General features: G+C 39.4%; 1 protein-coding gene across 1 annotated transcript; it reads right to left on the bottom strand.

The window, feature by feature from the left end:
- Positions 1-181: 181 nt before the first annotated feature.
- On the bottom strand, positions 182-21723 carry LOC134314605 (kynurenine 3-monooxygenase). Its single transcript, XM_062995264.1, has 15 exons — positions 21380-21723; positions 15636-15705; positions 15448-15545; positions 14792-14881; positions 11860-11908; positions 11664-11751; positions 10730-10895; positions 10113-10184; positions 7171-7292; positions 6652-6799; positions 5265-5322; positions 4923-5005; positions 3149-3250; positions 2996-3055; positions 182-729 (listed from the first exon to the last, which is right to left on the bottom strand). The coding sequence occupies exons 1-15, from the start codon at positions 21443-21445 to the stop codon at positions 583-585; spliced, it is 1419 nt and encodes a 472-aa protein (XP_062851334.1). The 5' UTR covers positions 21446-21723; the 3' UTR covers positions 182-582.
- Positions 21724-24575: the final 2852 nt, after the last annotated feature.

Raw genomic sequence — 24575 nt, forward strand, 5'->3', positions numbered from 1 at the left:
TCATTTAGCATTTAGGGTCAAATGTAAGTAAATGTGTGTTTATGTGTGTTTATGGAATACTGGCTGATAAGTGCAGTGTTAAGATATAAGTGTGAATATTTTACATTAAAGTCAGTGATTCTAACTAGAAGAAGCAGCTTATTCATATATATATCATGTAAATTAGTTCTGTTCAGCCAGATTTGTATGTATTTTTGTGCTTGTCACTTTTATTTGTGTCTTACATCAATGTTTTATTCCACGTGTTCCACATCAGACATAGACAAAGACATAGACAATTATTCTAATTAATTAGGCTGTTATAAATCATGACAGGTAATGAAATCCAGTTGAATCCAATCTTATTCAAAACATTATAAAATACATAATTTCTGAATAGAATTGCACCACTGAATAAATTACTGCTTAAAACTGATTTGCTATAAATCATTTAGCTATAGGTACTTCACAGTTTGAAAGAAAAGATTAAATCTTAGATGAACAAACCAAAGCTAGGGTTCACAATGAGAGCTAAATTACTTTACAGGATGTTATCCTCCAAAATGTCATCCTGGTGAATCCTGCACATTCACTTTAAGGCTCTTATTTCTGGAACCAGTTAAGGGCAGAAGCTTGGTTCCATAGGTGCTCCACAATACCACTGAAGTTTTTGGGAAAATATTTGATTAGTAGATAAATTGATCCAGCTGTAGACACTGACCCAAAGAGGAACAGTCCCCTAGTAATCACCTGCAGAAGACAAACAACAAACAAAATTACATAAATCTGTCAGGATATTGTTAAATTTTGCATATGAAATGCAAAAGCGTGTTTCTAGTGTATAGGTGCAAACTGTAACTATAAATTCTCATTATTGGCTTTGTTTGAAACTGCATACTATACATACTACTCACACCTTATACAGCAACAGTATGTCAGGTACACCAAAGGTAAGTGGATGAAGTGCAACTCAGGGCTGCTTTAATAAGTTTAGGTTGGGTTTTAAACTGGATTCTAACTACTGCATAGTTTATGCTGAAACTGTTACTAGTGCAAATGACTTAGAAAGCAGCAGCCTAACTGAGTGGGCAGCACTGTCGCCTCACAGCAAGAAGGTCCTGGGTTCGAACCCAAGGTGGGGCGGTCCAGGTCCTTTCTGTGTGGAGTTTGCATGTTCTCCCTGTGTCTGCGTGGGTTTCCTCCGGGTGCTCCGGTTTCCTCCCACAGTCCAAAAACATGCAGCCAGGCTAATTGGAGACACTGAATTGTCCTATAGGTACCTAGCCACTAGGATGCATAAACCAGTGCATTGTAGTGCCAGTCCCAAAAATCCTTCACTGCCTCCTTCATGCAATAAAAAACGCATTGGTATTCACGTGTTTAGTTCTTTTGCATTGGAACACAAAAGAAAGAGAAAAAAGTAAGATCTGATATTATTCCACACAGAACTTCAGAAATGGCTTAAACTTGCACACCGTTTGGAAACCATAACTGAAATCAATCGTGTCCTGTAACCATGAATGAGATGCATACACATCTCTAGTGGAATTTTGGACCACTCTGCTCTTGCCAACAGCTCCAGGTCTCTCAAATTTTAAGGGTACCTTCTTACAACCAATGTTTTGTGATCTCTTTACAAGTGTTTGATGAGATTTAGATCTGGGCTCATTGCTGACCACTTCAGAACTCCCCAGCAATTCCATTTTGGGTGCTTTTTTGAGGTTTGCTTAGAGATCTTACCCCACTGGAAGACCCAGTGCCAGAAAGCAGGGCATACATGAAGTACATTGCACTCCAAAACTCTATGATAGTCTTTAGATTTTATGATGCTATGCACACTGTTCAGGCGTCCAGTGCCAGAACAGCAAAGCAACCCAAAAACCTCTGTAAACCTCCATCATGTCTGACCTCTATTTTGGTCTTATGTGTCCACAGAACAGAGGGATTGTGGTTTTCCCAGGTAAGCTGTAGCAAACTTCAGCCTGACTCTTTTTTTAGCAGTGGGGGCCTCCAGGTTTCTTAGCCTAGTGTCTCATTCAGATGATGACAGATGCTGACTGACACTGCTGTACCCTCTATCTGCAGGACAGCTTCAATTTGTTTGGAGGTTGAATAAGCTCCAATTTAAATAATCCTTCACTGAAATCTTCTATCTTTTTTCTGTTTCGTCCATGTCCAAGGAAGTCCACTACAATGCAATGGCCTGTAAACTTCTTAATGATGTTGTGCATAGTGGACACAGGAACTGGAGCTCTGTATGGCATTCTCTTTTTGTGTTTTTTTTTCAGCTAATATGAACAAAAAAACAAAGAATTTTTGAAAGAAATTGTGCATTTTCTGAAAAAAATGAAGGGGCTAATATTTTTGGCCATGCCTGTAACTATAGAAACAAACTGATTAAGGTGTATGTGTGTGTGTGTGCTTTTTTTTTACCCTAGAACCAGCACTACTTGTCAGAGCCAAGCTGAAATAGAAAAATGTATACGTCTTTGTTCCTGAATTTCCAAATTGTTGGTTACACCTGTGAAACCTATTAAAGCTTTTAAATATTTAATGTTATAATGTAAATTATATTAATATTATGATCATGCTTGGGTAAAAACCCTAGCCAATCAAACAACATGTGGCAGATAAAAGAAAACACTGTAGTAAAAAAGGACTGAGTGGTCTTTAGAAACCACACTGGACATGGACAGTAAGTTAACGTATATGTGGTCACCCAGTTGTAATATTTTATGCTACATGTAAGTAAAGTAAAATGGCTAAAAAGCTGCTCTTGACTTTCTGGTACATAGTGACGCTTTTTCCAGTTGCTTAGAGACGACTGTCAGTTCTCACTTACCTTGACTTTACATCTCACTCAGAATTTAACAATTCCAGAGGGGGACAAAAATAATCAGATTGTTCTCACATTAGCTGCAAGAACAATCTGTTAGATCTAAGCTGTACACACACACTCTCTCACACACACACACACATCACACACACACACCCACACTAAGGGTTTAGGGTTCACCTTGTTCTGCCATTGCCAGTGGATCACTGCTTCATGATAGCGTGTTCTAGTAAAGGTGACCTGAGAGAAAATAATTAAAAATGCAATTAAGACATTAAATAGAGATCGAACCATTTTATAGTAATTAAAAAAAAGAACCAGAACACAGCTTACCATTGTGTACAACGGGATGATGGTTTTTGGCATGAAAAAATGGAGAACCCTGTCCAAGTACTTGCGGAATAGGAAGTACTTAGAATTTACATGTGCTCGCATCTAAGTCACAAGAAAACAAAGCAAAATTTTACACAGTACAAGGGTGACAAAATTCTACACAAAACCCAAAGGTTCAACCAGACATTCATTTATTTATACACTGACCAGGCATAACATTATGACCACTGACAGGTGAAGTGAATAACACTGATTATCTCTTCATCACGGCACCTGTTAGTGGATGGGATATATTAGGCAGCAAGTGAATTTTATCCTCAAATTTGATGTTAGAAGCAGGAAAAATGGATAAGTGGAAGGATTTGAGCGAGTTTGACGAGGGCCAAATTGTGATGGCTAGACGACTGGGTCAGAGCATCTCCAAAACTGCAGCTTTTGTAGGGTGTTCCCTGCAGTGGTCAGTATCTATCAAAAGTGGTCCAAGAAAGGAACAGTGGTAAACCAGCGACACAGTCATGGGCGGCCAGGGCTCATTGATGCACATGGGGAGCGAAGGCTCGCCCGTGTGGTCCGATCCAACAGACGAGCTACTGTAGCTCAAATTGCTGAAGAAGTTAATGCTGGTCCTGATAGAAAGGTGTCAGAATACACAGTGCATCGCAGTTTGTTGTGTATGGGGCTGCAAAAGGGGGACAAACACAATATTAGGAAGATGGTCATAATGTTATGCCTAATCGGTGTACATGCATACATTTTTAGTAACTGATTTCTTAGACAGGGTTTGTGGTGCATCCAGAGAGTTGTCATGGTCTACAGTATCTACAATTTCTTGTTTCAGTTCTATACCCCAGTGTTTCCCAACCTTTTTGAGCCACGGCACATATTTGACATTACAAAAATCACAAGGCACACCACCAAGAAGTTGTACTGCCCTCTAGTGGAAGAGAATGTAATTGTTCTGCCTGTCACTACATGCCGCTCGCTTAGATTACCAATTGTAATACTCTGTTATATACTTTCAATGAGACTCTTATTTTGATATAGCCAGCATGAGAAACAGTGAGTGTTGCTTACCACTAGTTGGCTTCGCACCGGTGTGTGTTACGTGCATGAGTGAATGACTGTAACGGGAGTTAATAAAGAAAAAGTTATAGAATTCATATAACGGTGTGGAACTGGATTTATTAATAAACAGGCAGACACAACACCAATCAGGTGAAATTGGATAATTTTTCACGGCACACCTGATGATTTCTCACAGCACACTTACGTGCCGCGGCACAGTGGTTGGGAAACACTGCTATACCACATCAAAAGCAGAGTTGCCATATAAGCCAGATGACTTACAATGGCACCGTTATATTCACTGTTTAAAAAAATAATAAACAAAATAAACACCAACAGCCAAATATTTTATAGTGAAGTAAATACTGTAAAATAAAATTACTATAAAAATGTCAATACTTTCAGTTAACTGATGTACACTACATGGCCAAAGGTATGTAAAACCCTGACCATGAACTTAGTGGGCATCCTATTTTAAAAGGGGGGACTGAGGTTAGGGCTTAGTGCAGGCCACTGGAGTTCCTCTACTCCAGCTATCAAGTAAAATCCTTGTCCTAATTTACAATCACATGACAGTGTTGAAACTCTGAATGACTCTTCTGAAGACATTTTATTTTAAATAAATAGTTATGTATGCAAACTTGTATATGCAAACTTTTGGCTTCTTTTGTACATTTGGCCACTGTATACTTAAATAAGAAACTCTCACCTCTACATAGTTGTACATAGCCAAATCAGCTATGGCATGATCATCAGGTGCACGTATGCGGGTGTACTCTGGGAGAACTGCATCTGCAGAAAAAGGAACAGGAATTTAAAAGGTTTATAGTGTTTATGTCAAATGTTATTGCTAAGAATACAGTTCCTAGTAGCATGCAAAAGAAAGCTGCAATCAAAATCTTTTTCATTTATACATTTACACAAATAGCATTTAATTGCTTTTTAAAAACAACAAACATTAAACTGGAAATATTAATAGTAAAGAATAAAAATATACTGTATATTACATTACAGTGCTTGTGTTATAAACTGAAGAGGGAAACAGATTTACCAATGTCTTCATCAAACTTATCCATGATCTCGTCAAAAACAAGGCAGTCCTCAAAGCCCTGGGACACAGAAATATGTAGCAATGTTAATTTGCCCCTAGAAAGTAACAAACATTTTATTAATAATATGCTCTGTACACAGACTAGTTGTATAGGTGGTATAATGCCACTCTAGTACATTCCTCATTAAAATTTCTGCCACAGACACAATGTACACCGTGTGATCAGCCATCACATTATAACCACCTCCTTGTTTCTGCACTCACTGTTCATTTTATCAGCTCCACTGACCATATAGAAGCACTTTGTAGTTCTACAATTACTGACTGTAGTCCATCTGTTTCTCTACATACTTTTTTAGCCTGTTTTCATCCTGTTCTTCAATGGTCAGGACCCCAACAGGACCACTACAGAGTAGGTATTATTTGGGTGGTGGATCATTCTCAGTACTGCAGTGACACTGACATGGTGGTGGTGTGTTAGTGTGTGTTGTGCTGGTATGAGTGGATAAGTCACAGCAGCACGAATGGAGGTTTTAAACACCTCACTGTCAGTGCTGGACTAAGAATAGTCCACCAACCAAAAATATCCAGCCAACAGCGCCCCGTAGGCAGCGTTTTGTGACCACTGATAAAGGTCTAAAAGATGACCAACTCAAACAGCAGCAATAGATAAGCAACATCAGCATTGCTGTGTCTGATCCACTCATACCAGCACAACACACACTAACACACCACCACTATGTCAGTGTCACTGCAGTGATGAGAATGATTCACCACCCAAATAATACCTGCTCTGTGGTGGTCATGTGGGGGTCCTGACCATTGAAGAACAGAGTGAAAGCAGGCTAAAAAGTATGTAGAGAAATAGATGGACTACAGTCAGTAATTGTAGAACTACAAAGTGTTTCCCTATGGTAAGTAGAGCTGATAAAATGGACAGTGAGTGTAGAAACAAGGAGGTGGTTTAATGTTATGGCTGATCAGTGTATTAAAAACAACAGTAATATTGTTATATTTTAGTAGTAGTACTAGTAGTATTTGGGCTTATTGCCATACCAGCATCTATGGCTACATTCATGGCATTAACTTGGTGGCATTTCTGAGTATATGGTTTTAGGTAGCTTTGGGGATAACTGTGTTTTGGTAGTAATGTCCGTATTTATTTCAGATGGTTTATGTGATGGTTAGATTTTCTTATCTCATTCTGTTTGCCATCTGTACATAATGTAGTTTTTTTTTATTTTTATTAAGTTAAATGTCCAATAGTCAAATTTAGCATCTGGTGATTTCCTTTCTGTTAGTGCTTTGAGCCGTCATTTGTAACAGTAAGTAAAAGTAAAGGTGGTTACAACCACCTCTCTAATAGCCCATTCTTAAGTGTACTTACAGCATTCATGCCCTGACCAAAAAACGGGACCACAGCATGAGCAGCGTCTCCCATCAGAACACATTTGTCCATCAGATGGTAAGGAGAGCACTTCACTGACACCATGGCCTGTGCAGGCAGTCGGAAAAGGTCTCTCTTTAAAGCATCACTGAAACATACAATGTCATGTCATGTAAAACTATAATAACATTTATCTTTAAAATAAGATCCTAAACACTCTTAATTAGCCTCTGTGCTATCTAAGATAATTCAGTAACAGTGAGGAAATCATAACTGAGCATAAACGAAGGATCCACCACAGGCTCAGTCTTTGCAAGCGTTCACCACTTTACAGTTTTAAAAATGAATAGTTAATCAGTTCAAAAAGAACATTTTTCTATACAAGATTACATCTAATTTATGTCTTTCACCTACCATCTACCATACCATAGAAAATATGGTAAAAAAAAAGAATGCAGGGAAGAGAACGGGGTTTGACAAAAACCAGAATGAAAGTGGGAGAGACAGAGCGGTCCTTACACTCCTATAAGTGGGATTAAATCAGGGAAAAATTTCTGAAAGAAGTTCATCATTTTATCTTCTGTGGTGAGCTTCTCAAAGTCTTCAAAGGGCATGAAAAGTGTGCAGGTAAATGTCTTGTCCTTTAAAGCATAAGATAACAACATATTAGAGTCGTTGTCATGGAGACTCCAAATATAGAACATATCCCATCCTAACAATAGCAATGATACATTTACAATCAAAATAAAATGGGATTATAAAACTAAAAATGTGTCATAGTTGCATATTTGAGCAGACAATGATCCAACACAAAAAAAAAAAAAATATATATATATATATATACATTGATACTTTTTTTACTAAGTAGCAGTAGCAGTAGTATTTCCTTTATATATATACAGTGTATCACAAAAGTGAGTACACCCCTCACATTTCTGCAGATATTTAAGTATATCTTTTCATGGGACAACACTGACAAAATGACACTTTGACACAATGAAAAGTAGTCTGTGTGCAGCTTATATAACAGTGTAAATTTATTCTTCCCTCAAAATAACTCAACACAGCCATTAATGTCTAAACCACTGGCAACAAAAGTGAGTACACCCCTTAGTGAAAGTTCCTGAAGTGTCAATATTTTGTGTGGCCACCATTATTTCCCAGAACTGCCCTAACTCTCCTGGGCATGGAGTTTACCAGAGCTTCACAGGTTGCCACTGGAATGCTTTTCCACTCCTCCATGACGACATCACGGAGCTGGCGGATATTCGAGACTTTGCGCTCCTCCACCTTCCGCTTGAGGATGCCCCAAAGATGTTCTATTGGGTTTAGGTCTGGAGACATGCTTGGCCAGTCCATCACCTTTACCCTCAGCCTCTTCAATAAAGCAGTGGTCGTCTTAGAGGTGTGTTTGGGGTCATTATCATGCTGGAACACTGCCCTGCGACCCAGTTTCCGGAGGGAGGGGATAATGCTCTGCTTCAGTATTTCACAGTACATATTGGAGTTCATGTGTCCCTCAATGAAATGTAACTCCCCAACACCTGCTGCACTCATGCAGCCCCAGACCATGGCATTCCCACCACCATGCTTGACTGTAGGCATGACACACTTATCTTTGTACTCCTCACCTGATTGCCGCCACACATGCTTGAGACCATCTGAACCAAACAAATTAATCTTGGTCTCATCAGACCATAGGACATGGTTCCAGTAATCCATGTCCTTTGTTGACATGTCTTCAGCAAACTGTTTGCGGGCTTTCTTGTGTAGAGACTTCAGAAGAGGCTTCCTTCTGGGGTGACAGCCATGCAGACCAATTTGATGTAGCGTGCGGCGTATGGTCTGAGCACTGACAGGCTGACCCCCCACCTTTTCAATCTCTGCAGCAATGCTGACAGCACTCCTGCGCCTATCTTTCAAAGACAGCAGTTGGATGTGACGCTGAGCACGTGCACTCAGCTTCTTTGGACGACCAACGCGAGGTCTGTTCTGAGTGGACCCTGCTCTTTTAAAACGCTGGATGATCTTGGCCACTGTGCTGCAGCTTAGTTTCAGGGTGTTGGCAATCTTCTTGTAGCCTTGGCCATCTTCATGTAGCGCAACAATTCGTCTTTTAAGATCCTCAGAGAGTTCTTTGCCATGAGGTGCCATGTTGGAACTTTCAGTGACCAGTATGAGAGAGTGTGAGAGCTGTACTACTAAATTGAACACACCTGCTCCATATGCACACCTGAGACCTAGTAACACTAACAAATCACATGACATTTTGGAGGGAAAATGACAAGCAGTGCTCAATTTGGACATTTAGGGGTGTAGTCTCTTAGGGGTGTACTCACTTTTGTTGCCGGTGGTTTAGACATTAATGGCTGTATATTGAGTTATTTTGAGGGAAGAATAAATTTACACTGTTATATAAGCTGCACACAGACTACTTTTCATTGTGTCAAAGTGTCATTTTGTCAGTGTTGTCCCATGAAAAGATATACTTAAATATCTGCAGAAATGTGAGGGGTGTACTCACTTTTGTGATACACTGTATATATGAAATACTACTGCTACTTTTTTACCTCACCATTAAAAAGTAAATACAAAGCTTCACTACTTTTGGACAAACTTCTAACAAACGAACTCATCAGTAAGATATGAAGTTTTCTGTGTTTTTGGTTGACAAGGGTGAAACCCAATGTGGTTGACTGCTGCTGTAGCCCATCCGCCCCAAGCACCCCATCCTTCCAGGTTCTCTCTGTTCAACATGGTTGTGAATAGTAGTTAGTTAAGTTACTTAGTAAACTGGGTAAACCGTACATGGTTGTGCATGAAATCTCAACCAGTTCCTGGCATACTTAAAGTCTTACTGGCATAAACAACCATGCCACATTTTTTTTATGGTTTTTGATTAACTGGTTTATGGTGAACATTAACTGAAACTTTGGACTTGTGGCTGGAAGATATTATGCAATGCTATTTACACACTGCAATAAGCACATTATTAAGCAGATATAAAAGTGTATCTAAGAAGTGACAAATGAGTGTATCCCAGTAATACTTTCTCAAAAAGTAGTGTATGGCACAAAACATGTTCAGTCTTATTCACCGAGCAGAAACAATAACTTTTGGTAGCTGTTTAAGAGTTAACAATTTGTCAGTGAATGTGCCCTAACTATTAAATTAATGATTTATCTAACCTAACCTGTATTTCTATTTGTATTTCTATTATTTAAGTTTATTACAATTACATAAATAATAAACTGCTGTATTTATCTCTTTTTTCTTCCATAAATATATATAAAAAATACTTAAAAACCTGTATTCAGTTTGTTTTACAAATGCATGCAGACTTAGAATGGCTTTTTAGTTCAAAAATTGCAAACTGACAAATACGTGGTTCCATATTACAAAATAAGGACATGAATGAATAAAGAATAAATTAGAACATGATTTGTAAAATTCTCACTTACCAAATTGGGCAGAGCAATCATCATGAATGTGTTTCTTGGCCAGATATGGAGAAAATTGGGCTCCATAGCAAACTAATGATGGAAACAAAGATAATGAGGCATTGCCTACATCAAACAGTGTTTACATGTTTAGCAGACTATATTTAATCATTTCATTTCATCTAGGCACTCTTTAATTAGAATGTGTACTTTGTAAAGGACACTAATGTACAGTGGAGATGTTTAATTCCAGCTCCTAAAGTAAGAGTGATTTAATGATATTATTAATGAATTCTTACTGCTGACTTGATAATAAGCAAAGCAACTTTTAGAACCTGAACTTTACACTACTGATCCACAGCTGGCAAATATGCCTGAAATACTGATGGAATGAATTGCTTAGTCACTTTGTCAATTCCCTTACAACCCTCAAAACACATTCTTACTCACTCACTTTCTTAACTGCTTATAGTATCACCTTTAAGGCAATTCAGTGTTTCCAATTAACCTGACTGGTTGTTTTTGGACTGTGTGAGGACACCGGAGCTCCCGGAGGAAACCCACGCAGACACGGGGAGAACATGCAAACTCTGCACATAAAGGACCTGGTGAGACAGAATACAATCCAAAGTACTTACATCACCGTTTTTAGGAGGCATAGTGAGCTCCAGATATCCATGTGGGATGTAGGTCTGGCTGTAATCAAATCGACTACAGCGCAGAAATTGTTTTCTGGTGGCAGAGAAGGCACCATCACAGCCAACTATTAGATCTGCCTGAATTTCCTTTTCAGTACCATCTGGCCTACAATAAAACAGAGAACAAATGACCTTCTAACTTCATTGGAATTTTTTTTCTTTTAATTACTGTACAATCTTACTTATCTTAATTTTAGCTAATGTAAAGGTTATTCAAAACTATAAACTGTTATTCAACCATATATTTAAAACTCAAGCAATAAATCAAGCAAATATACTCCAGGCTTAAATATTCTATATTCTATAGGGGCAATTCATCATGTTTAAATTATTAGAGGCTGCTAGTAAATAGAAAATAAAATGAAAAGTTATCTTATTTATTAAATCCGCAATTTATAATTTACTGCATGCCTTACTATTTGTAATCATTATTATTATTCATTTAATGTGTAAATTAAAAGAGAGCACCCTCTCTGGTTAAGAAGAGCCTCAGGCTAGCACACTCGGACTCTAACGTGTGTAAAGCTGCCGTTTGGTTCACTACACCAGCCAGAGGCAGATTTATACAGAGCTCTGACTAACAAATAATCACACAACTTCCTTCTTTCTTTTGCCACTTATGCAGTTGCTTATGTCTATTACTCTGTGAAGGAGTTGATTTTCCTTCTGGTCGTACCTTCTTCAGACATTTTGAATTGTGTCTGTTGAGTGCCTGTCTAGACAAGTAGGCTACAACATTAGGCTGTCGCCTGGGTGCCTTAAATAATGATGATTAGGAGTCTGCTAATGTTTCCTTTAAAAAGCTTGTAAATGATCTCTAAATGTCTAAATAAAAGTAAAACTGAATAGCTGAATAAAAGTAAACACTGTGTACCCAAGAAAGGTCATGATCCCCGTTTCTGGACTCCAGTCAAGCAACTTGTATTTAAAGTGCAGTTCTGTATTTGGATATGCCTCAGCCGCTGCAATGAGGACAAATGAAACAAAGCTACATTTAGACTTTTGAAAATAGTAAAAATACTTTATCAGACATTACATTAATAAAACAGATGTGACTGATGTGCTACTACCTGTTAGCAGATCCTTATTGAGGTTGGCTCTGCCTACTGAGAGGATGTACTGAAATAAAACAATATGAGTGTTGAGTCTTAACAGAAATACCCACATTCATACATTCTAAGTTGAGATGCCAATTTGCTTATGTTCTATATAAAGAGTTTTGTCATTTTGTCCATGTTTCCCAATTTGTGATTAGACAAATAATTTACTTCAACCAATCACAAAAACAATTATACTTCAGGTCAATACTAAACATGTTGTTAACCAGGTGTGCAACAAACTTTAGTAAATTTGTCTAATCAAATACACCTAGAATTATACACCGATCAGCCATAACATTAAAACCACCTCCTTGTTTCTAAACTCACTGTTCATTTTATCAGCTCCACTTACCATATAGAAGCACTTTGTAGTTCAACAATTGCTGACTGTAGTCCATCTGTTTCTCTGCATGCTTTGTTAGGCCCCTTTCATGCTGTTCTTCAATGGTCAGGACTCTCCCAGGACCACCACAGAGTAGGTATTATTTAGGTGGTGGATCATTCTCAGCACTGCAGTGACACTGACATGGTGGTGGTGTGTTAGTGTGTGTTGTGCTGGTATGAGTGGATAAGACACAGCAGTGCTGATGGAGTTTTTAACACCTCACTGTTACTGCTGGACTGAGAATAGTCCACTAACCAAAAAAATATCCAGCCAACAGCGCCTCGTGGGCAGTGTCTAGACCACTGACGAAGGTCTAGAAGATGACCAACTCAAACAGCAGCAATAGATGAGCAATCGCTTTACACCTACAAGGTGGACAAATTAAGTAGGAGTGTCTAATAGAGTGGACAGTGAGTGGACACAGTATTTAAAAACTCCAGCAGCGCTGCTGTGTCTGATCTACTCATACCAGCACAACACACACTAACACACCACCACCATGTCATTGTCACTGCAGTGCTGAGAATGATCCACCACCTAAATAATACCTACTCTGTAGTGGTCCTGACCATTAAAGAACAGGGTGAAAGCAGGCTAAAAAGTATGCAGGGTAACAAATGGACTACAGTCAGTAAATATAGAGCTACAAAGTGCTTCTATATGGTAAGTGGAGCTGATAAAATGGACAGTGAGTGTAGAAACAAGGAGGTGGTTTTAATGTTATGGCTGATTAGTGTATATACTTATAATTGACATGTGGAGGACAAGCAAAGTAAGAAGTTCATTGTACAGTGTAACTGCTGTTTCTTCTGTGCACATGACAATAAAAGTCTTGAATCTTGAATGAACATACAAAATTGTTTTTAAGTCTTTGTCGAAGTTAGGTGGTTCTTTGCCGCCTATAAAAAAAGGTTTTTACTGTAAAGCTTTAGAGAATTTGGGTGATGAACAATGAATTCAAATATACGTAGAGATAAATAATCAAAATAAAAATGTTTAAACAGAAACAGTTGGGGATATTGCTGATAAAAGAGGTTTAAATTACTAAAAGTTACAGTTACGAAATACAAAGTTTAACATTTTGAACTGTTTGAAGAAAGCACTCAGCACACATGGAGAACAGCACGGATGTTTGGTTACTGGTTAAACCAGATTGTGACAGAAGCTCAGGCCACTTCATTTTTTGTAACTTAGTTTTATGTCAAGGATATGCATTGGAACAAAGTGCACATGTTTGTAAGCAGAAAATCAATGTATAGTGTAAATCATTAGCTTTAACTGGATTTCTACAAGAGTTTTTATATGTGAGAAATAATTGAACTGCACAGGAAATGGTCTCAAGTAGCACATTATTGATTAAACCATTAGTCTGCAGTAAAATTCAAACAGTGGTTAGTTTGTGGTAAAATGGTGATAATGCAGGTTAATACAAAGGGCAGGATTAGCATAACATGTAATTAGGTGCATTTACAAAACCACCAGATGGAACACAACATTTAGAGATAATACTTTAACAAAACTTTAGAAATAATTAAATAAAATGGTTGTATTTACTAAGTAAAAAGAGCTAAAAGGCTCCTGATCCCGAGAGGTATTTTAATACAGATAAGAGCCTTAGCAATACATGCCCTTAGAGTAAATTAATCTAAACATTATCTTAAAAATAGATTATACAGGCGCCCAGGTGGTGCAGTGGGATATTCCGCTAGCACACCAGCACGGAGATTCTGAACTCCTCGGTTCGAAACACAGCGCTGCTACCGGTCGGCTGGGTGCTATCTAGCGGCCGTAATTGGCAGTGCCTGCAGGAAGGGATGACCGGAATATGTGGGCGGGGTCTTCAAAACAATGTGTAAGGACTCTGATTGGCAGATAGAGGCGCCTGTGCAAGGGTGGAAAAGGGTTCTGTTAAGGGCGTGCGGGTCGGAGGAGGCGTGAGCAGCAATATACTCTCCTCAACTGCAAAATATCGGGGATCCCCAGCAGTGGAAAACAAATACATTTTACAGTAAGGGTGTTTTTACCTTCTTTTATTACATTTTTTGTAATTTTTTTCTTTTAGCTGCTCTGGTATCTATATTAGGGTCGTCACTGCAGACCTGATCCGCATACCAGACTTAGTACTTTTTATGCCGGATGCCTTTCCTGGCACAACCCTCCTATTTTTAAACAGGCTTGGGACCAACACTGAGAGCGCACTGACAAGTGTACCTCCCAATGGCTACACTGTTTTGGCAATCCCCTGCCCTCAAACACTAGCTAATTATGTCCATGCAGCTTGATAAGATTTAAACCCGGATCTCAGCAGTAGTGGGCTAGCATAATTTACCTCTGGGCCTCCGGAGTATTTAACATATCTAATCTAAACAGCTTCACATTTAGTAAAAATGCATTAACTTTACTTCAAAAAGTTGGCATCACTTCAAAATTTTAAACACGCAGAATAATTAGGTAGGGCATAATGTTGTGTGCATGTGTACAAGGATTTTTTTTATGTTTATTAGTTGTTTATATTACCTGGCCTTTCTTTCCATATGGTATAGAAGACCGTTTTCCATTCAGACTATGGATCATGCGACCATGCATTGGAATGCCCTTGGAGACAACCTACATACAAGAGAAATAACAGAAAAATACAAAACAAACAACAGTCATGCAAATTAATAAAAAAAAGACAATGCAAACACTCGAACAACCAGAATGACTTTAATTAATACAAAATAACACAATAGATCTGAATTTCATTGTGTTTTTGCTGCAGTTTACTGACTTCCAACTACACTACCAAGTTTTTTTTCTTTGCAAACAAGGATGTATCAGAGCTCAGCACTTGTTAGTCAGCTGAAAGACAGTGTTTCCTAGTGCGGCATTGCAAAGAATTTAGGTATTTCACCATCTACAGTTCATAATATCATAAAAAGATTTAGGGAGTCAGGGGAAAATCTGCATGAAGGCCAAGAGTGGAAACTGCTGTCGAATGTGTGTGACCATTAAGCTTTAGGCGGTATTTGAGAAATTTCTAAATTTATTTATTTTTAACAAATAGAATTAAATCATTGAAAACACTGAAAATCTTTTTTGTCATTTTATCTATTGAATATATTTACAAATTGCAGATTTCAGATTTATTGTTGAAGGAGCCTTGTTGAAGTAGGAGGCTAAAAACACGTTACCTTTTCTTCCATTCCAACATGGTTTAAAGCTCGTCTGCCCCTGTGTGAGAGAGCTAGATTTATGCTTCTGCCCTTTACTGTTTTGGCACTGCGAATATCTAACAAAGCAAAGGGTTAGTCAGTCAAAAACCATCAGTGCTATTATAAAATGTAGCCCTTATTATTACACACAACGTTCCTGCTCTTACCTTCTCGAGATTCAAACACTGCAACCTCAAATCCTCTTTTCGCAAAAAAACATGCATTTAGGGCTCCAACCTACATCAGGAAAGAAACAGAAAAGAGAGCGTGTCCACTGATTCCAACAACATAATTGACAGTGTACAGTTATCATTGCATAAATTGTGTAATACCACTTTAAAATTGCATTTCAGTTTTTAGTGTTACTGTAAAAATTATTATTATTATTCGTATTACTATACAATTTAGTCCTTAAATATAAAAGTACACTTTTTAAAAATCTTTTTACTAAAATTTTACTAATATCGATGTGCTCCCACAACAATCATTTAAAAGATCTTGATTCAGTATTTCCAAATATTTAGTCAATTATTAAACCTAAATGCACAAGCTAAACCTCAGAATTCAGCTCAAGATAAAAAAATAGAATCAGTACTTGGTAGTGAACTGGGGAGAGTGAATATCAGCATTTGTGGGTTGTCTGACAATAAGTGGTCAGACACCAGGCACTTCAAGACATTGAATGGACACAGTGCTGTCCTCTGGCAAAGAGTGCCGTGAAGTTGCATCATGGTACCCAGATCAACACAAAAACTTCAATGTGAAAGCAGAAGATGCTCAGAAGAGATAAACAAGCTGAGTTGGATTCAGTATGCAAAGAAAGGAAACAGCAGACCTGTGTTCCTGATAGTGAAGAAGCTCACCAAACCATTCCAACCTAAAACTACATTCATCAAGGACAAAAAGGAAAAGAAACTTGTTAAACCAAAGAAAGTGTGTCAACGATGGAAAGACTACTTTGAAGAATTGTAGTGTTGAAGAGGGAAACATACAGATCAATGTTTGATAAAAGAAGCTGCCACCCAGGAAGAGATCAAGTGTGCCATGCCAGAAATGGCTAAGCGAAAGGCACCTGGTCCGGATGACATAGCAGTTGAACAGCTCAGGTTTTGTGAATAGATGACTCTGAACAAGCTGCATAAGATCTGCAGGAAAGTGTGGGAGACTGCCCAGAAGAATACACAATCAGTCTCAATTCTGGTGCCTAAGAAAGGTGACTTGCTCCATTGCAGCAATTACAGGAACATTGCACTGGTCTTACATGCTAGCAGGACTTGTTGTGAATAATCCTGAAATGAATGCAAACCAAGCTTGGTGAAAAGACTGCCTAAGAGCAAGCTGGATTTAGGCCAACAATCCAATCACAAATCATGAAAAAAGCAAGAGAAAGGAAGAAGGCACTATATATTTATGTTTTACTGATTTCACAAGGTTATTCGACATGGTACAGCATGGTGAACTATGAATAGAAATGCTTGAAATGGGTTTCCCCTCGCACTTGGTCCAACTATTAAGGAGTCTGTATAGCCAACAACATGCTGCTGTCAGGACAGCCAATGACACATTAGCATGGTTTAGGGTAAGAAAGGGAGTCCGACATTTGATGTAACGTCTCACCATATATGTAATACACAAATGTATTACAGACATCGTGAGACTTTACATGGATTTCCTGGAGGATTCAGAGTTGCTGGAAAGACACTTAGAAATCACGGGTATGCTGCTGACTGTATTATTGGTTACATCACCAGTAGAACTACAGGAGCTAGTGATAGAATCAGTACTTGGTAGTGAACTGGGGAGAGTGAATATCAGCATTTGTGGATTGTCTGACAATAAGTGGTCAGACACCAGGCACTTCAAGACATTGAATGGACACAGTGCTGTCCTCTGGCAGTGAACGCTGATGAATGGAGCAAAAACAAAAGTGATGGTGGAAACTGAAAAAATACTGGAGATCATGGAAGGTAATAGATTGGAACTTATGGACTCTTATTTATGGGAAGTAGAGTATCGAATACTGCAGAACATGCTGGTAAAAGGAAGTCAAAAATAGCAGTGGAAAAGGCTGTAATGGTCAAATTGAAATGGATATCAAGCTGCATATGGATGTGAGGGCTGGATACTGAAGAAAGAGGAAGAAAGACACAGTCAGGCATTTAAGAACAAGTGCATCAGAAAACTGGTAAAAATCTCATGGAAGAGGGTGATGACCAACATTGAAGGCAGTGCTATGACAGGACTTGTGGAAGAACTCAGAAGACCAAGAATAAGCTGGATTGACAACATCATGACATGGATTGTCATGATGTTGTCTATCTATCTGCTACAAGCGACACGAGACAGAGGGCATTGGAGTTAGCTGACCCCACCTGTGCAGCCAACCATTGCAAAGCGATAACAGCAGAGTGACATGACCAAGTTAAATACTGCAAAGTCATAGTTCATTGGATTTTTAGAGCTGCCTTTAAAATACACTCTATAAACCACAATATGTAGGCTACTTTTGATGGGAACTAGGGGAGCTGAACCTGTAATTATTCCTTTGTGCAATAAAGCTGTAATATATAGTTTAAAGCATAAGATAAGATAAGATAAGATAAGATAAGATAAGATAAGATAAGATAAGATAAGATAACATGACCATATACAGTATGTATACACCAATCAGTCCTAACATTAAAACCACATCCTTGTTTCTACACTCACTGTCCATGTTATCAGCTTAGCATACAATATAGAAGCACTATGTAGTTCTACAATTACTGACTGTAGTCCATCTGTTTCTCTGCATGCTTTGTTATCCCCCTTTAATGCTGTTCTTCAATAGTCAGGACCCCCACAGGACCACCACAGAGCAGGTATTATTTAGGTGGTGGATCATTCTCAGCACTGCAGTGACACTGACATGGTGGTGGTGTGTTAGTGTGTGTTGTGCTGGTATGAGTGAATCAGACACAGCAATACTGATGACTGATACTGATTTGGTCCACCAACCAAAAATACCCAGCCAACAGCGCCCCGTGGGCAGAGTCCTGTGACCACTGATGAAGGTCTAGAAGATGACAGCAACAATAGATGAGCGAACATCTCTGACTTTACATCTACAAGGTGGACCAACTAGGTAGGAGTGTCTAATAGAGTGGACGGTGGGTGGACACAGTATTTAAAAACTGCAGCAGCGCTGCTGTGTCTGATCCACTCATGCCAGCACAACAAACACTAACACACCACCACCATGTCAGTGTCACTGCAGTGCTAAAAATCATCCACCACCTAAATAATACCTGCTCTGTGGTGGTCCTGTGGGGGTCCTGACCATTGAAGAACAGCATGAAAGGGGCCTAACAAAGCATGCAGAGAAACAGATGGACTACAGTCAGTAATTGTAGAACTACAAAGTGCTTATACAGTGTATCACAAAAGTGAGTACACCCCTCACATTTCTGCAAATATTTCATTATATCTTTTCATGGGACAACACTATAGAAATGAAACTTGGATATAACTTAGAGTAGTCAGTGTACAACTTGTATAGCAGTGTAGATTTACTGTCTTCTGAAAATAACTCAACACACAGCCATTAATGTCTAAATAGCTGCAACATAAGTGAGTACACCCCACAGTGAACATGTCCAAATTGTGCCCAAATGTGTCGTTGTCCCTCCCTGGTGTCATGTGTCAAGGTCCCAGGTGTAAATGGGGAGCAGGGCTGTTAAATTTGGTGTTTTGGGTACAATTCTCTCATACTGGCCACTGGATATTCAACATGGCACCTCATGGCAAAGAACTCTCTGAGGATGTGAGAAATAGAATTGTTGCTCTCCACAAAGATGGCCTGGGCTATAAGAAGATTGCTAACACCCTGAAACTGAGCTACAGCATGGTGGCCAAGGTCATACAGCGGTTTTCCAGGACAGGTTCCACTCGGAACAGGCTTCGCCAGGGTCGACCAAAGAAGTTGAGTCCACGTGTTCGGCGTCATATCCAGAGGTTGGCTTTAAAAAATAGACACATGAGTGCTGCCAGCATTGCTGCAGAGGTTGAAGACGTGGGAGGTCAGCCTGTCAGTGCTCAGACCATACGCCGCACACTGCATCAACTCGGTCTGCATGGTCGTCATCCCAGAAGGAAGCTGACGCACAAGAAAGCCCGCAAACAGTTTGCTGAAGACAAGCAGTCCAAGAACATGGATTACTGGAATGCCCTGTGGTCTGACGAGACCAAGATAAACTTGTTTGGCTCAGATGGTGTCCAGCATGTGTGGCGGCGCCCTGGTGAGAAGTACCAAGACAACTGTATCTTGCCTACAGTCAAGCATGGTGGTGGTAGCATCATGGTCTTGGGCTGCATGAGTGTTGCTGGCACTGGGGAGCTGCAGTTCATTGAGGGAAACATCAATTCCAACATGTACTGTGACATTCTGAAACAGAGCATGATCCCCTCCCTTCGAAAACTGGGCCTCATGGCAGTTTTCCAACAGGATAACGACCCCAAACACAACCTCCAAGATGACAACTGCCTTGCTGAGGAAGCTGAAGGTAAAGGTGATGGACTAAACCCAATTGAGCACCTGTGGCGCATCCTCAAGTGGAAGGTGGAGGAGTTCAAGGTGTCTAACATCCACCAGCTCCGTGATGTCATCATGGAGGAGTGGAAGAGGATTCCAGTAGCAACCTGTGCAGCTCTGGTGAATTCCATGCCCAGGAGGTTTAAGGCAGTGCTGGATAATAATGGTGGTCACACAAAATATTGACACTTTGGGCACAATTTGGACATGTTCACTGTGGGGTGTACTCACTTATGTTGCCAGCCATTTAGACATTAATGGCTGTGTGTTGAGTTATTTTCAGAAGACAGTAAATCTACACTGCTATACAAGTTGTACACTGACTACTCTAAGTTATATCCAAGTTTGATTTATATAGTGTTGTCCCATGAAAAGATATAATCAAATATTTGCAGAAATGTGAGGGGTGTACTCACTTTTGTGATACACTGTATATGGTAAGTGGAGCTGATAAAATGGACAGTGAGTGTAGAAACAAGGAGGTGATGTTAATGTTATGGCTGATCAGTGTATATACAGTGGACTTAAACAGTGCAAAACAGAAAAGTGTAAACAAAGTTTTGGTTAAGTTTTGTATTAGCTTTGCCATTTATTAGCAAACAAGTGTACACTGGAACAAAAGGTAATTTACTCTGGTTCAGCAGTGCAGAATGCTGAATTAAAAATGTAATAGTAATTCTAGTAAAATAACAAAAAATAAAGAAATATCAATAGAATAAACACAGTATAAACATGTGTAAATAGTGTGCACACCTAAAATATTTATTAAAAATGTAAATTGAAAGTGTGTACAATTTCTAAAAAAAAATAATAATAATAATAAAATTGAAAACCCTGTGATGAATTTCAGAATCCCATGGTGTCCCGACCCCAAGATTAAAAACCACTGACATATGGTAACAGTATTCCATACAGTTTTAGTTGCATATAATTGACATTTACCATCAAATTAAATTGTGTGGGTTAATAAAATTAAAATAATACCACAACAAATTGTGCAGCTTCTTTACTTTGTATTTTGTAAAGAACAAAGGTTGTCTGCTTGAGTAATGTGAGTAAATACAGAAGGAAAAGTGGAAAGCAACAGCAGGGAAAATGCTCTACTGCACTATGTGTAATGAAATGCTGTGAAAATATTCATTTTCCAAATATTAGTTTTACCTGCATTTCAATTCCTTGACTGTTTTATTTCAACCAGTCAAATTAAATATAAGCATATATGAACCACCTGACAGAGCAACTGAAACATCATTGAATAGTCAACAGGTGGCATTCCAGTCCCCTGGTGAATATTGTTTTCCAATTTATTGAATTATAAAAATAGTCATAAAGATATCTTACCAGACCACCTCCCACCACAGCAACTTTTTTCTTGTAGGCTGATTTATTTTTAGTTGAATGATCCATGTTTTACCTCCACTCTTTGTCCTGAAATACACCAAACCAGTATTTTTACCTCAGTTTTACAATATTTACCCAGAAGCGACCCAGTAAGCACACAAGAAAAGTAAGCAACAGAAACTGCTTTCCTGTGAGACAGTTCTTCGGATAGATGGACTTAGTTGTCAGAAGACGGAGTTGTCAGAATTGCACTGAGGGTTTACTGCATGCAAACAGAGTATGTGGCATTCAGCCCATCCCCTGCCCTGCACCTTTACCACTCATTTACTAAATGACCTTCCTCAGTTAGTGCCGTTCAGAAGTGGGTGCTAGGCAGGAGTACACCATAGACAAATCACCAATCAATCGCAGACCACTATTCAGACTCAACCATTTACAGTTGGAATCAGAAAGTCTTTAACAGTTACTTTAACAAATGAACAAATTATGTATTATAGAGCTGTGGGATATTTTGTTAATAATACTGGCATGTCAATTATTAAACCACTACATAATATTGCTGATCCTAAAACATACTCCTAGTCTGTAACTGGGTTACACAATAACCAATAGAAACTCAATAATGCCCCTCAATTTGCTTCGGCTGGGATGTGTTATATAAGATAAGAAGCTGTCGCAAACGCTGAGAGAAGAAAATTTCACTGCACTACTATGCACTTTACTGTTATTGTAAATAGGAGAGCCCCAAATTTTGTCCAGATGTTTCAGCAATCTTATGACAAAAAAATCCCTGTGTTGAAGGCTGAGACAAAAGTGTAATTGGCAACCATAAGAAGAGCTCTTAATGACCAAAAACTTCATGGCTGGACTTCATGATGCACACCACTCTTGACTAAAAAGGGTTGACTAAAATACCGAAGAAGGAATTTGAATAGGCCTGCAGAGTTTGGAGACCTTTCTCTCTTTGGATAGGCCAAACGGAGATAGAGCTCTGTTTACTGAGACTTCTTGACTAAGGCTATTTATTTATTTTTTTGAGAAGAGATAAATTGCAACTGTATATTCCTTTTAGTGAATGTTTTTATTGCAAAGTTACCAGAACTGTATGGCCTAAATTAGTGACTCTTCCGTTCAATAGTTCTGTACCCTAACTTAGGAATTTTGCTGCTCAGGTGGCGCAGCGGTAAAACACGCTAGCACACCAGAGCTGGGATTTCGAATACATCGTATTGAATCTCAGCTCTGCCATCTGGCTGGGCTGGGCGGCTACATGAACAACGATTGGCCCGTTGTTCAGACAGGGTGGGGAGCCGGGTAGGGACCTCATAACTGATGCAATTACAACCTCTGCTGGCTGATTGATGGCGCCTGCACAGAGTTGGGAATAATGCTGATCAGGGAGTGGCTGTCTGTACACAAAACTGATCCGCATATGAACTCGCCTCGTACAGGTGAAAAGATGCAGTTGGTACTGAGCATGTGTCTGAGGGGGTGTGTGTCAGTTGCGAAGCTCCTCAGTCAGCAGTGGAGGGTTGTATCGGTAGAGGTAAAGCGTAACGCAATCAGGGTAATTGGATATGACTAGATTAGGGGAGAAAATAGGCATATATACTGTATATACACATACATAATATGGCAAGCCAAACAGGAAATATATAGCAAACGCTGATATACAGTGTATCACAAAAGTGAGTACACCCCTCACATTTCTGCAGATATTTAAGTATATCTTTTCATGGGACAACACTGACAAAATGACACTTTGACACAATGAAAAGTATTCTGTGTGCAGCTTATATAACAGTGTAAATTTATTCTTCCCTCAAAATAACTCAATATACAGCCATTAATGTCTAAACCACCGGCAACAAAAGTGAGTACACCCCTTAGTGAAAGTTCCTGAAGTGTCAATATTTTGTGTGGCCACCATTATTTCCCAGAACTGCCTTAACTCTCCTGGGCATGGAGTTTACCAGAGCTTCACAGGTTGCCACTGGAATGCTTTTCCACTCCTCCATGACGACATCACGGAGCTGGCGGATATTCGAGACTTTGCGCTCCTCCACCTTCCGCTTGAGGATGCCCCAAAGATGTTCTATTGGGTTTAGGTCTGGAGACATGCTTGGCCAGTCCATCACCTTTACCCTCAGCCTCTTCAATAAAGCAGTGGTCGTCTTAGAGGTGTGTTTGGGGTCATTATCATGCTGGAACACTGCCCTGCGACCCAGTTTCCGGAGGGAGGGGATCATGCTCTGCTTCAGTATTTCACAGTACATATTGGAGTTCATGTGTCCCTCAATTAAATGTAACTCCCCAACACCTGCTGCACTCATGCAGCCCCAGACCATGGCATTCCCACCACCATGTTTGACTGTAGGCATGACACACTTATACTCCTCACCTGATTGCCGCCACACATGCTTGAGACCATCTGAACCAAACAAATTAATCTTGGTCTCATCAGACCATAGGACATGGTTCCAGTAATCCATGTCCTTTGTTGACATGTCTTCAGCAAACTGTTTGCGGCCTTTCTTGTGTAGAGACTTCAGAAGAGGCTTCCTTCTGGGGTGACAGCCATGCAGACCAATTTGATGTAGTGTGCGGTCTATGGTCTGAGCACTGACAGGCTGACCCCCCACCTTTTCAATCTCTGCAGCAATGCTGACAGCACTCCTGCGCCTATCTTTCAAAGACAGCAGTTGGATGTGACGCTGAGCACGTGCACTCAGCTTCTTTGGACGACCAACGCGAGGTCTGTTCTGAGTGGACCCTGCTCTTTTAAAATGCTGGATGATCTTGGCCACTGTGCTGCAGCTCAGTTTCAGGGTGTTGGCAATCTTCTTGTAGCCTTGGCCATCTTCATGTAGTGCAACAATTTGTCTTTTAGGATCCTCAGAGAGTTCTTTGCCATGAGGTGCCATGTTGGAACTTTCAGTGACCAGTTTGAGAGAGTGTGAGAGCTGTACCACTAAATTGAACACACCTGCTCCCTATGCACACCTGAGACCTAGTAACACTAACAAATCACATGACATTTTGGAGGGAAAATGACAAGCAGTGCTCAATTTGGACATTTAGGGGTGTAGTCTCTTAGGGTTGTACTCACTTTTGTTGCCGGTGGTTTAGACATTAATGGCTGTATATTAAGTTATTTTGAGGGAAGAATAAATTTACACTGTTATATAAGCTGCAC

The sequence above is a fragment of the Trichomycterus rosablanca genome, chromosome 5, assembly GCF_030014385.1.
Source record: "Trichomycterus rosablanca isolate fTriRos1 chromosome 5, fTriRos1.hap1, whole genome shotgun sequence".
NCBI classification, from domain to species: domain Eukaryota; kingdom Metazoa; phylum Chordata; class Actinopteri; order Siluriformes; family Trichomycteridae; genus Trichomycterus; species Trichomycterus rosablanca.

Excerpts from the sequence above, each read along its gene's own strand:
- LOC134314605 (XM_062995264.1), bottom strand. The coding sequence starts at position 21,445 with ATGGATCATTCAACTAAAAATAAATCAGCCTACAAGAAAAAAGTTGCT. Across the intron at positions 6,800-7,170 it reads TTAATCCCACTTATAGGAGT|TGATGCTTTAAAGAGAGACC; the intron begins GTAAGGACCGCT and ends TGTATGTTTCAG. Across the intron at positions 5,323-6,651 it reads TTGGTCAGGGCATGAATGCT|GGCTTTGAGGACTGCCTTGT; the intron begins GTAAGTACACTT and ends TCTGTGTCCCAG.